The sequence below is a fragment of the Fukomys damarensis genome, unplaced genomic scaffold (genome assembly GCF_012274545.1).
Source record: "Fukomys damarensis isolate Sample0158 unplaced genomic scaffold, DMR_v1.0_HiC HiC_scaffold_13, whole genome shotgun sequence".
NCBI classification, from domain to species: Eukaryota; Metazoa; Chordata; class Mammalia; order Rodentia; family Bathyergidae; genus Fukomys; species Fukomys damarensis.
The window spans coordinates 13413672-13425719 of record NW_022900925.1 but is presented as its reverse complement, the minus strand read 5'-3'; the positions used below and the strand labels follow the sequence as shown (position 1 = coordinate 13425719).

General features: G+C 52.2%; 2 protein-coding genes across 4 annotated transcripts in view; one reads left to right on the top strand and one right to left on the bottom strand.

Annotated features, from left to right (window-relative positions):
* The window catches only part of Ctns (cystinosin, lysosomal cystine transporter), a 19066-nt gene extending 10310 nt beyond the window's left edge, over positions 1-8756 (top strand). For 2 of the 3 annotated variants that reach the window (XM_010611378.3, XM_033762846.1), the window contains 7 exons: positions 1835-1938; positions 2048-2179; positions 2854-2953; positions 3042-3161; positions 4311-4481; positions 6062-6179; positions 6407-6616. In XM_010611378.3, coding sequence (XP_010609680.1) covers positions 1835-1938; positions 2048-2179; positions 2854-2953; positions 3042-3161; positions 4311-4481; positions 6062-6179; positions 6407-6540 — 879 coding nt within the window. In that variant the 3' untranslated portion in view covers positions 6541-6616. Of the gene's footprint in view, positions 1-1834; positions 1939-2047; positions 2180-2853; positions 2954-3041; positions 3162-4310; positions 4482-6061; positions 6180-6406; positions 6617-6889 lie in introns of those variants that run through there. The other variant, XM_010611379.3, reaches the window with a different exon arrangement.
* A 67-nt stretch (positions 8757-8823) lies between these two features.
* The window catches only part of Tax1bp3 (Tax1 binding protein 3), a 4889-nt gene continuing 1664 nt past the window's right edge, over positions 8824-12048 (bottom strand). Inside the window, exons 2-4 of the mRNA XM_010611380.2 lie at positions 10641-10760; positions 10139-10216; positions 8824-9832 (exon numbers count right to left, since the gene is read on the bottom strand). Coding sequence (XP_010609682.1) covers positions 9695-9832; positions 10139-10216; positions 10641-10760 — 336 coding nt within the window. The 3' untranslated portion in view covers positions 8824-9694. The remainder of the gene's footprint in view (positions 9833-10138; positions 10217-10640; positions 10761-12048) is intronic.

The window sequence follows — 12048 nt, the reverse complement described above, 5'->3', positions numbered from 1 at the left end:
AAAAAAAAAAAAAAAAAAGCTTGGCGTATACAGTGACTCTGTATCAGTGTAGTGTCAGGGTAGCAATTTCCCTGGGGGGTAGACTGAGGGGTAGGACGGGGCTTTTGGGGTGTTGGAAATGTTAGATTCTTGATCTGGGAACTAGAAGCATTCATTCAGTCCCTGGTTATTTCATGAAGCTGTGATGTGTGTACTTTTCAGCATATATGTTATAGTTCAATTTTTAAAAAATTAATAGTAGGAGTCAAACCATTTGTATAAGATAACTTCCTGTCAGAACCCACCTGTCAGGCTGCTGCCTTACTGAGTCCACCCCATCCAGCTCTAACTTCCCCTGTCCCCTAACATGACATCAGAGCCACTGGTTAGAACCCAATCTAGGAGCCTAGCCAGTGAACTGGGGTAAAGTACTTCAGCCTGACATAGTAGTCTCCTCATTTGTAAACATAGGATTTATAACTTCTACCTGATCACACTGTAAAGATTAAAAACAATATCAAGTATAAAATGTCTGGGATGATACCTGGCAAGTAGAGAGCATTCAGTAAAAGGCAGGGACTGTTATTTCATTCTGCCTTGTTTTGATGAATTTCCGATTGACCCAGTTTCTCCCTGCCTAGATCCAAATGGATTTACTAGATACTGACAGATGTGTAAATGACATCACAGGGAAACTGTTAAAAAGAAGAAAAAGTAAGGTGATAGGAAGATAAAAGAGCCAAAACTGGTGCCTGTCTTTACACTGTCACGGGGCACAGACCAGAAATTGAAGGGGGCTTTATAACACAGCCACTTGCCCCATTTCCATTGTTCTGACAAAGGCCCTGATTGCTGGTCCTAAGACCAAAAGGACAGTGCCGCAGGGGTCCTCCTTAGGAAGCCAGTGCCGTTTAATAAGCCTCATCCTCAAGCACCTGCAGTATGGGTTGAGGGTGGGACCCAGAATATTGGACAGGGAGCAACAGATTGAAGACTAGGAGAGACAGTTTGGTTCAGTAAAGACACAATCCCACTCCCTGCTGTTCTGTGAGAATTTGAAAGTATTAAGAGGAATGATTGGGAAGTCAGATGCTATGGACAGGCAGGCTTCCAGGCTCATTTTCCTAGAGAGAGGAATTTTTTTTTTCCCCCTGCACTGGGGATGGAACCCAGGGCCTCTCACATGCTAGGCAAGCAGCACTCTACCACTAAGCTAGAGCCAGAGCAGGGATTTTGATAAAGATTGGGAGGAATGTGGATAAAACCACTCTTTGCCAAGTGTTTGGTATTTACACTTCCTGTTTTGTAACTTGGCAACCAGGCAGGTCATGAGGCAGACACCTTCCGTGGATGTCAAGGAATCTAATAATTATAGAAATAGAGGCGACATGGTTGTCCTTGTACAGCTGTGGTAGGAAGTATTCTCAGCTTGCCATGTGCCAGGTTCTGCACTGTAAGATTTATAGAGGTCGTGTTATTTATAGCAACCTTGTAAGGCAACACTTGGGTTATTCCTGCTTATAGATGAGCAGACTAAAGTCAGACATTGAATAACTTGCCTGAGATCACATAGCTAGTGAGAGGAAGAAAGCCAGCCCACCTTCCCCCAGAGATTAGCCAGGGGGAGGACCCAAGGACTAGGCTATGGTTCTGCTCAGAAAGCCTCACACAGGCCGTTCAGGGATCGAGTTGGCTGGCCGACCCAGCATTTCTGCCTCTGGTTACTGAGCTCTTAGAAGGCAGGATCTTGTGAGCTGTGTGCCTCCACTGCCTGGTTCATAGTCTAGAGCCAGACTCTTGGTGGGGCCTTCAATAACTGTATGTGGCCTCAGATTGAATTCAGTCTTCCTAACAGGTTGTAGTGCCTCCTGGAGTGACAGAGTCCTCTTTTCAAGTAACATCTCAAAATGTTGGACAAGTGACTGCTTATCTGCATAGAAATCATTCCAACCAGACCAGGTAGTTGGGCTTCTGCTCCCACCTATGTGGAATTAAATGATGGAAAGGGAGGTTGCACTGGGTACAGAAGTCGGGCCTCAGTTCATCCCATCCCAAAATCTCTTTCCAGCTCAAGGATACTCTTCTTTGTGATCCGAAGCAACATCATTAGTATCATAAACCAAGTGATTGGCTGGATCTATTTTATGGCCTGGTCCATCTCCTTCTATCCTCAGGTGATCAAGAACTGGAGACGGAAAAGGTAAGAACAGGTGGGGCCTCAGGTAGCATGGCCTCAGACCCACTCTGCTCTTTCCTTTGCCTACCCTTTCAAGAAAGCTGTCCTGATGGGAAAACTCTCCAAGAGCCTAGGCAGGACTTCCAGGGCTGGGCACTTGGTCCCTTGCCCAATCCAGCCCCTCCTAGGAAAGCAGCAACATGAAACTTCTCAGCTAAGCTAAGACCAGGTGAGTAGGAAAAAGGCCACCAGAGTCTCCTCAGCCCTAGAAAGCAGGTGTCACAGCGTGCACCTGCAGCCCTGGAGACTAAGCACTCTGTGATTTGAGACAAAGTGAGAGTAGGCCTGGGGTTGCACCTTTGTGAAGCAAGGATATAAGCTCTCCGGCAGTCACCCTGGCCATGTGGGCTTCTTAGCAGAGAGCCAGGGAAGGAGATACAGCTTCCCTGCAGGAGGCCTCCACACCTTCCACAGGCCAGGACTGGAGGAGCAGGAAAAATCTCAGGAACAAGGAAGGAAAAGTGAGAACCTGCTTTCTGGAAGAGGGGTTGGGTGGCATCAACTGTGATATGGAGACAGTACTGTCCTTATGACCAGCAGCGCCCTCCTTCCCTTGTGTGCCAGGAGCTCTGACCCTTCCCACTCCAGTGGTCCCAAGCCTCACCCCTGTCCTGCTTCATCCTCTCTGCCCCCTGCAGTGTTGTTGGTCTGAGCTTCGATTTCTTGGCCCTGAACCTGATGGGCTTCGTGGCCTACAGTGTGTTCAACATCGGCCTTCTCTGGGTGCCCTACATCCAGGTATGATGCTGCTCCCCACACACAGCCATCCAAACCACTGGACAGCCAGGTGGCCCCTCACCTCCCTGCTTCTCCCCGCCCCAAACAGGAGCAGTTTCTCCTCAGATATCCCAACGGTGTGAACCCGGTGGAGTATAATGACGTCTTCTTCAGCCTGCATGCAGTCGCCCTCACCGTGATTGTCATCATACAGTGCTGCCTATATGAGGTGAGGGATGAGGCCTGCGCCTGGCCCACTTGGGACAGCCTGAGCCAACACCCACCCACACCCAACCTTCATGCCAGCCGCCACTGCTACCTGCCATTCCACCTAAGACTCAGGCTCCTCAGAAAGGACGTTTTCATTCATTTAGCATTGGCTTCCCAGTCCTAGGCAATGGGCCAGGCCCTTAGCTGGGCAAGCACAAGGATACCTCCTCAACCCAAGCCTTCAGACCATCCCCCAAGTCTTAAGTGAGGACACAGAGAGAGGCAGGTGAGAGCTGTGTGGATGGGGACACACAGCCATGGGGCAGAGTTGAAGCCAAAACCAAGCCAAGGAGGTGGGGAGGGAAAGTGTCAGGAAAATGACACCCACTGTCCAATGGGTTGACATTCCTGTGGTAAACAGGAAGGGTTCGGGAACAACTGTGGAGGCCAAAAGGCATTTGGGGGAAATGTAAGCAAATAGGCTGGCCAGGGCTCAGGGTGCCAGTGGGGGAGCCTCCTGCTGAGAGAGTTGAGGAGGAACCTGGACTCAGGCTTGTTACTGGGGGGCTGTCAGACTCAACAGGGAGATCCTAAGGCAACAGCGTTGCCACCTCCCTTGGGGAGTTCCCTTTATGTTCTGCAAGGCCAGAGGGGGCTGTGTGACCCCCACCTTTAGGAACCTTCTAGGCCTCCCTACCTTTGTTCTGATGCTCTGGTGAAAGAGGCCCACTTGGAGCCATGTCTGAAGAAGAGTTGATGGGGGACAAAATCCAGAGGCCCTCTCACCTCACTGTTTCACTTGGCCTCCGGTGTTGGATCTCATGTCCCCAGCACCCTGTGCTCCTTCAGAATAAGTTCTAGAGGCCCCCATCTCTGCCAAATGGGACTAGAAAGTAGATGGGAGCCAGAGAATCCAAGATGGACAGAACAAGAGACCCTGATAGTAAAGAGATGGGGTTGGTGCTGAGGGCAGGAGATGCCTGGCACTTCACTTACTTGTTCCATGGCCCAGATGGAGCCCAGGGATCTCTGGAATCTGTCTCCAACCCTGCCTTTCCTTGGGCACAGCAGCCTGAGTGTGGGCCACACAGGCTGTGTCAAGGCCAACTCTCCCCTTCGGCCCAGCCCTTCTTCCAAGCCCACCCAGTCCTCTCCATCTCATCCTCAGCGAGGCAGCCAGCGTGTGTCATGGCCCGCTGTCAGCTTCCTGGTGCTCGCATGGCTCTTCGCAATCATCACCATGATCGTAGCTGCTGTCGGGGCAACCACATGGCTGCAGTTTCTCTTCTGCTTCTCCTACATCAAGCTCGCTGTCACGCTGATCAAGTACTTCCCACAGGTACTTCAGGGCTCTCCCGCATCTCCATATGGTTGGTAACATGAGAGAAGGTCAGAGGTACTGACCCTGGGGGCTCCCTTGGGCCAGGTTTTGCTAGGGTAAGGAGATGAGGGTGGAAAGCTGCAGTGAGCCAGGGAGCCCAGCCTGGCAGAGCTGCTCACACGAGGAAGCCGATGGAGGCTGTCAGACCTCACGCTCCCGAGTCGGGTTGGGTAGGTCTATCTTTGACTGTCCCTCATTAGCACAGTGGCAGCAGGAGAATCAGAAAAGAGTAGGTAGAAGAACCTGCAGCCACCTTATAGGCAGAGATCTTCTCCCCGGTTGTCCATCAGCATCTTCCCATGAACCCTAGCGGTCCTGTCCAGGTCTGGAGACTTAAAAGCACATCTTCCCCCAAAAGCATAGGCTCAAGCTAGGGGTCAGTATGAAGTAGGTGCCAACTACGTACTTTACCCTGTAAATCTAGGACCTCACTGAACACATCTGTGAGGGAGGACCCCTCAGAGGGCATGTGCTTCCCTTGCACAGGGAGTCTTATGTCCCGTGAGCTCAGAAAGGAGAGAGCTGGCCAGGAACAGGGCTAGACCCTAAGGAAGACAGCACTTAGTTCAACAGCCCCACAGGCCAGGCAGCTTGTGCAGGAGACCAGCTGCCTGAGCAGCACTGAGAATGTTGAAGCTGGGATCCTAGGGCTGGTCTCACCAGGGTTGGGACAGGGAGGGGACAGTCTCTGGGGAAGTGGCTTCCATCCCGGTATGTGGGACGACTTAGTGCTGGGAACCTGGGAGGCAGGCACCCCGGTGGGAGATATTGGAATTGGCTGGGCCTGGAGGAGTAGCAAATATGCAAGAGAGTGGGAGAGAACAAGGACATAGAATCTCACCAGAGGCCAAGCCCTCCCTCCCAGGTAAGAGGAAGACAGATGGTGCCAGGCAGAACCCCAGAGGGCACCATCAGTTTGGAGGAAGGCTGTAGGACCAAGGTAGTGGGAAAAGGAGAGTGTCGGAGCAGACCCCACTAATCTGGGAAGCCCAGGATGAGGTCCTGGAGTCCTATCACTGCTGAGGTGGAGTTAGGTCCACCCACCAGAATGGGACACTAAGGAAAGGAAAACTCAGACCTGCCCATAACACAGCTCCAGTGATGGAGCTGGGATTCACATCAGCAAGTCTGGCTCCCAAGCTGTGTTCTTAAGCAGTGTAGAGTCCAGGCTGAGTCTGGGGACAGCTTCATTGGAGGTGAAAGGAGAATCTGAGTTGCTGGGAACCCAGGAGAGAGCATTCCCTACCAGGGAGGGTGAAGTGGGGCAGGGCAGGCAGTACCTCTCACACACAAGCTGAAAGATGCCAGGGTAGGAGGAGATAGCTTTGTTTGCTGTGTGTGAAGCTGAGATCCCAGGACACCCAAATATTCCCTTGGCTGAGGCATTGTTAGAGCCCAAAGGTCACCGTGTCCTTTGGAACTGAGGCCCAAGCACACGAGTGGGAGGAATCAGAGCCGCCCTTGTTTGGCGTGGTGGTCACAAGGCACATGAGGCAGCCACCCAGCCCCTCACAGCCCTCCATCTCTCTCTGGCCCAGGTCTACATGAACTTTTACTACAAAAGCACTGAGGGCTGGAGTATTGGCGGTGTGTTCCTGGACTTCACAGGGGGTACCTTCAGCCTCCTTCAGATGTTCCTCCAGTCCTACAATAATGGTGAGTCAGCCAGAGTGCTGTCCCCAGGCCAGGCATCCTGGGTCTCCCCCCAGCCCGAGTCAAGCAGCCTAGGAATCTAAGCTGATCCCAGCCCCAAAGAGACTCCCTGGGCAGATGGGGATCCCCAGCCTCCCCCACCCCCACCCCAGTCCCCACAGTCCCACATGCTCCAGCTGCCTCAGGAGCTGTTCTCTAAAACTAGATTCTCTCCCTCTGGCTGTTAACAGACCAGTGGACATTGATCTTCGGAGACCCAACCAAGTTTGGCCTTGGCATCTTCAGCATCTTCTTCGATGTTGTCTTCTTCATCCAGCACTTCTGTATATACAGAAAGAAACTAGGGTACAACCAGCTGAACTAGCACCCAGAGACTCGATGTAAACAGCGGGGGTTGTGGCTCTGGTGGGGAAGGCTGCACCCCACAAAGACCAGAGAAGTGGCTGGGATGTGGGCTGGTTCATTGTGCCAGCAGAGAAGCACTATCTCGCTCAGGGCCAAATGCCTTACATGCAACCAACCTACCTTTGCTGGGCCCCTCCTGGGCCATGGAGGATCCTCTTTCTGGGAGAGACACCTGACTGTGCTCCAAGACTGAAAGCTAGACCTCAGGCAGTCCCTCCCAACCTCCCCAGAGGTCTCAGCCCTGCCCGGCCTCAGGGGCCCGGCACCTGGCCCTCCTGCATCTTGATGCATCGTCTCTTTCCTTTAAGCCTTCAGGTAGCACACACAGGTCCTGACAGCCATCCCAGGCAGAATCTGACGCTGAACCTGCAACCGAAGGCCTTGCCTCAAACAACCAGTGTTTCTGGGAGCAGTTTGAAAGGCTGACCTTGCAGCTGAGACAACAAGGGTGCCTTGCTGCCACCACTGTGTTCCCAGAGAACAAGCAGCCAGGTGCTGTGCCAATGGACTCAAAGGTGCCAGTGGTGGAGAGTTGAGGACTTCGAGGTTAGGCCTTGCAGTCCCTCTTCTGAAAACCGCATTCCAGGCACCCACCCATTCTACATAACTCCTCTTCGATGACTGCGGTAACAGGTGGCCCAGAGGGCCTGGTAAAGACTATTCCTTAGCCCCTGTCAGATGGTTCTGACCAGTCTCATGCGCAGTTCCTTCTGGATCTTTACCACAGTCACATACCATACTACTTTCAGAATTTTGGGAGGGATGTTTTGGAAATGGTTTACTCTCACTCTTGCCTTCTATCCTACCTCCACGTTTTGAGAGCCAGATAGGGCCCATCTGCTATCTACCCTGCTGCTCCTAAGCCAGCACCTGTAGAGCAGGACACACTCTACCAGTCTGTGCCTTAGAGCCCTGTTAGTCCTGCCAAATGGTGAGACTAGTTCCCCTGGGAGGGAGGGCAGGCCCCTTTCCCTTTCTTTTCCCAGACCCCTACATGAGACACCAATATTTTGGTTATAGAGGAGCCCCAGAAAACTTGAGACCTCCTCAACGCAATGCTTATGAACCCGATCCTAATCTCAAAGCTCCTTCCCCAAGTTGTCGACCTACAGCAGGAGGAAATGGACCCAGGACATGCCTTGAGCTTATCCATTCTTTTTAACTCAAGACCAATGTGAGGGGCCTGTATCCTTTTGTAAAACTTGGCTTTTCTGCATACTCTGAGCATTTGCTGGATGCAGAAAGTAGGTATGCTGGCCTTCAGAACCAAATCCTTGGGGTCTAGGAGCCAGCTTTACTAACCTGTAAAGGCAAGCATGGGGCTATGGCGTTCACTGACCCCAGGTGGCTGTATGCTGAGCCTGGGCTTCATCGGGGAAAGCCCTGCTGGTTAAGACACCTGCCCGCTCAGGGCCAGGTAGGTCTGTCTGAAAGGTACATCTGCCAGTGCCAAAGTACAGCAGCTGCTCAAACTGTAGATGTGAACAGGTTGGAGTGTTTAAGGGCACTGGAAGGAGGAACAGTAAAGGCCCTGCTGTAACAAGTACCAAGGATTTAATTGGCTTTCTGTAGAGCAGAGATTACAGCTGTAATAAACCCATAAACCCATTTGATTTCAGCCACTGAGTTATTGTTACAGTGTGTTATTGGGCACTAGACCTTAAAAATGAAAGATTTCAAATCCTGGACTTTTCTTTATAAATTTGATTTGGCAGTGCTAGGACTGGTAGGCATAGGCAGAAGGCCAGGTGCTTTCTGCCTCACCATCTGGCTAGCTTTGGGCCGTGAAAACACCTGCAGCAGTGTCCCTGACTGGCTCAGGGCATCCTTAAAACTGTTAAGGTGCTCTTCCCATAGACCTATGTATGCCCCTCTCAGTAGCAGCTGAAGCTGAGTTACACAAGGGAAGTTAAGAACACTTAGGTTCTTCACAGCACCACTCAAAAGACAATGCACTCCAGACACTCTTCGCCCCAATTGTAGTGAAGGTGCTCCCAGATGTATAATAGACAAGACCTTGCTGAGGAGAGTTTCCACTGAGGCTTCTTTGTGCAGTGGTAAGGTGGAACCCAGGACCTCACATGCACTAGGCAAGCAACACTCCAGCCCCTACAGCCACCTGCTTTGAGTTGGGCTTTGTCCCACAGCAGCAGCAGACAGGCCAACCATCCTTAACACCAAAGCATTCATCTAAGTCCACCTCCAAGCATCCCTACCCCAGGCCTCAAAAGACTAATGCGAATTTCAGCATTTTGTTTATTGGGCATAAGATGTCAGGTGTGGGGCAGCATCACACTGCCCGTTTCCACGGTAAAGTAAGGCTTATTCGTGTGCGAAGAGTAGCTGCTCCCAGATGTGAATTAGTAAGCTAACTTCAAAAGAATTAGCATCTCCAAGTATTAAGATAAAAACGATTTGTATCAAAGTTGTAATTAAAAAAATACAAAAGTTAAACCCACAGGTGCAGAGAAAAGTGGCAATCCTGAGAGCTGCCCAGAAATGTCAGCCTTGAGCCTCTTTTAAATCCTGTAAGCAGACAAACCCTGGGGAGGCCAGCACCCCTCATGGCGGGGAATGGGAGCCTGCCCGTTTCCATCCAGGTGAACGTTCATAGTGCCTCTGGCAGTGTGTGGGTCCAGCCCCCACCAGGCAACCTGGTGGGTGAAGTGTGGGACACAGGCACCTCAGAGGTGACATGAGGGCTGGGCCAAGCCCTGTCTGTGGCCAAGGGCAAATTGGGAAAACCCGGCCCCACCTGGCATTCCCCAGCTTTGGCAACTCTGAGAAAGTAAGATTTCCTGCTGGCCTGAACTCTGCAGCAGCCAGGCAGTAGGGTCTGGGGGCTGAGCCTGTACTGAGTGTTCAGTACAGACCAGCTGCCACTCAGCTCCACGTCCTTGTTTCCAATCTTCAGCATCCAAGGGAGAGAGGGCCCCAGAGCCTTGGCCTAGGAGTGGGAACAGAAGGAAGGCTGGCGCAGGCCTCTGGGATCAGCTTTGCCCTTCTGACGTGGGACTCAGCACGCAGCAGAAACCAGGAGGAGCAGCAGAGTGTGGAAGTGGGGTCACTGTACAAACAGGTGGCAGGCACGTGTTGGGGACCATGGCTGGCTGCTAAGACAGCATGGACTGCTGCACCGCCTTCTGCAGCGACTGTCGTGTCACCAGCAGACGCACGACCTCTTCTGAGCGCTTGGTGAGCCGCTTCCGGGCTTGGTCATGTGTGACCATGGTCATGTCCCAGCCATTCACCTAGCCCAGAGAGAGAACAGCCCACCTCAGCCCCTTGCCCTCCAGGATCTAGAAGCAGAGGGCCCTTGGTGGGGAGGAGGGCCTGGGACACTGAAACAGGACCCCAAGCTGATATCCCAAACCTAGAGATGCTCTGTACCAGAGCCAAGGCACATGAAAGAGCCAGCTTCCCCCAGCGAAATACCAGCACAGTTTCCAAAACAGCTTTGGTGAGTTCCTCCCCACTGTGAGGCTGGGCCTGCCCCTCAACCCCAAGTGCTTCAGCCCCTCTTGCCCAAACTTTGCTTTCTTTGGGACACTTGTTACCTGCATGATCTTGTCTCCAATCTGCAGCCCAGCGATTTCAGCCGGGCCTCCTTCAGACACCCGAGTGACATAAATGCCCTGGAGAGAGGAAGCCCAGGTTAAGCCTTGTGATCGCTGGACTGGTCCCTTATCTACAGAACAGAACTCAGCATGGTATTCTCCCAGCTATCCCTCTGTCTCTGTGCCCAGCACCTCAATCCCTAGCGTATCTACCTGGTACAGGCTATGCCAAGACAACCAGGGAGAAAGTGACTGCCCCAGGGGTGCTCCAGCTCAGGCTAATGGCTGCTTCCTCCTCCTCCTAGGCTGTCTGAACAAGACATACTAGGACTCGGAGGCCCACTCCTCATCTCCAGCCCTACTTATTCCCACCAGTCATTTCTTGGACCTTCTTAGGATTGAAAGGATAAGCCCTGAGCCTTCCATAAGTCCCAGGAAGCAAGGACTCGCCATCTCAGCCCCTCTGTGCCCCATGCAAGGTACAGGACCCTAATCCCTTCACCTTATCTGTCTTGTCTTCAGAGAAAGGATTCTGAGAGGGATCCTGGTCAATTCCACCTCCAATGCTGAAGCCCAGAATTAGGTTCTCTCCTTGACGAAGCTTGTGAATTTCAACTCTTTGCTGGCAAAGACAAAAAGCAAGCTGGGTCAGTGGAGAATGAATCTGGTCTGTGTCCCTAACAGCAGCCCCAGCTGCTAGGCCAGCTCAGAGTTATGCCCAAGGGGTGGGCCTCAGGGCCCTCTGCAGGAATCCAGCTGGTCATCAGCCTGGGAGACTGGGGGTTAGGACTCAAAACTTGACCACATGGACCTTCATAGCCCTCCACTCTCAACCTTTCCCCTGTCCCTCAGCCTTGGTCAACATGTAGCCTGAGGCTATCCTGGCCCAAGAGCTAGTGTTCTGTGACTTCTATGGATGGGAGGTCCATCTTTCCCAGGAAGGACTACACATGGCAGAAGTGGCCAGGCCCTGAAAAGATGTAGATCCCTTGTCGAGGCAGCTAATTGTTGAGCCAGCCCTCTCAGATGCAAGACAGGAGACACTCAGGAAAAGATCAAACTTGCATAGAAGTTAGAAGGGCTTCTGGCCAAGAGAAGCAGAACAAAAGCTTAAAGGTGCTATGGATCCATGTTCCTGAGACCAGTGTAGAGCATACAGGATGCAGAACTGGGAGGTGAGATGGGGTGAAAGTCTGAGGCTGAGGCAGATCAGAAGGATGTGGGATGCAGGCCCCTAGGACTCGACCCAGATTGTGGAGGGGGATCTTCTGAAGGCCAAGCCCTGCTCTTGTGCAATGTATTAGCATATCCTAGGACTCTTGCATCAAGCTCAGGGGCTTGGGTCCCCAACTGTGCTGGGCTCCTTTCAGAGCCCTCAGCAGGTACCCTCCAGTCACCAAATGCTGGGAGCCAGGCTAGATCACCTCAGAAGCTCAAAGTTTTAAACATGAAGAGGAAAACAGCAAAAGTCAACTTGATCTGAACATAAAAAGACTCCACAAAGGAGGGATCGTTTGCACCAGGCCTAAAGGGGAAGACATTAAGGTGTCTGCCTTTGACAGCCCACTGGAACTCAAGGGAGTTGGGGAGTAGGGCAGAAGTCAGGTTTGGTGCTGCAATGGCCACACTGGTAGATATCACAGAGGTGTGACGAGGATTCTAGAGGACATAAGCTACTTAGAAATTGAGATCCACAGACTTGGGGACTGCTTATGGAAGCAAGGAATCAAGCACCTAGGCACCTGGCCTGGCTGAACACAGCCATCAGATGGAGACCCAAGGGGAGGCCCATGTGGACTTGGGAGTGCCAGGAACTGTCTGCTTAGGTGTCCAGAAGGGCCTGTGGAGCCAGAATTCAGAGCAAGGGCCCAAAAGGTCATAACACTGCAAATGTTAACTACATGGGAGAA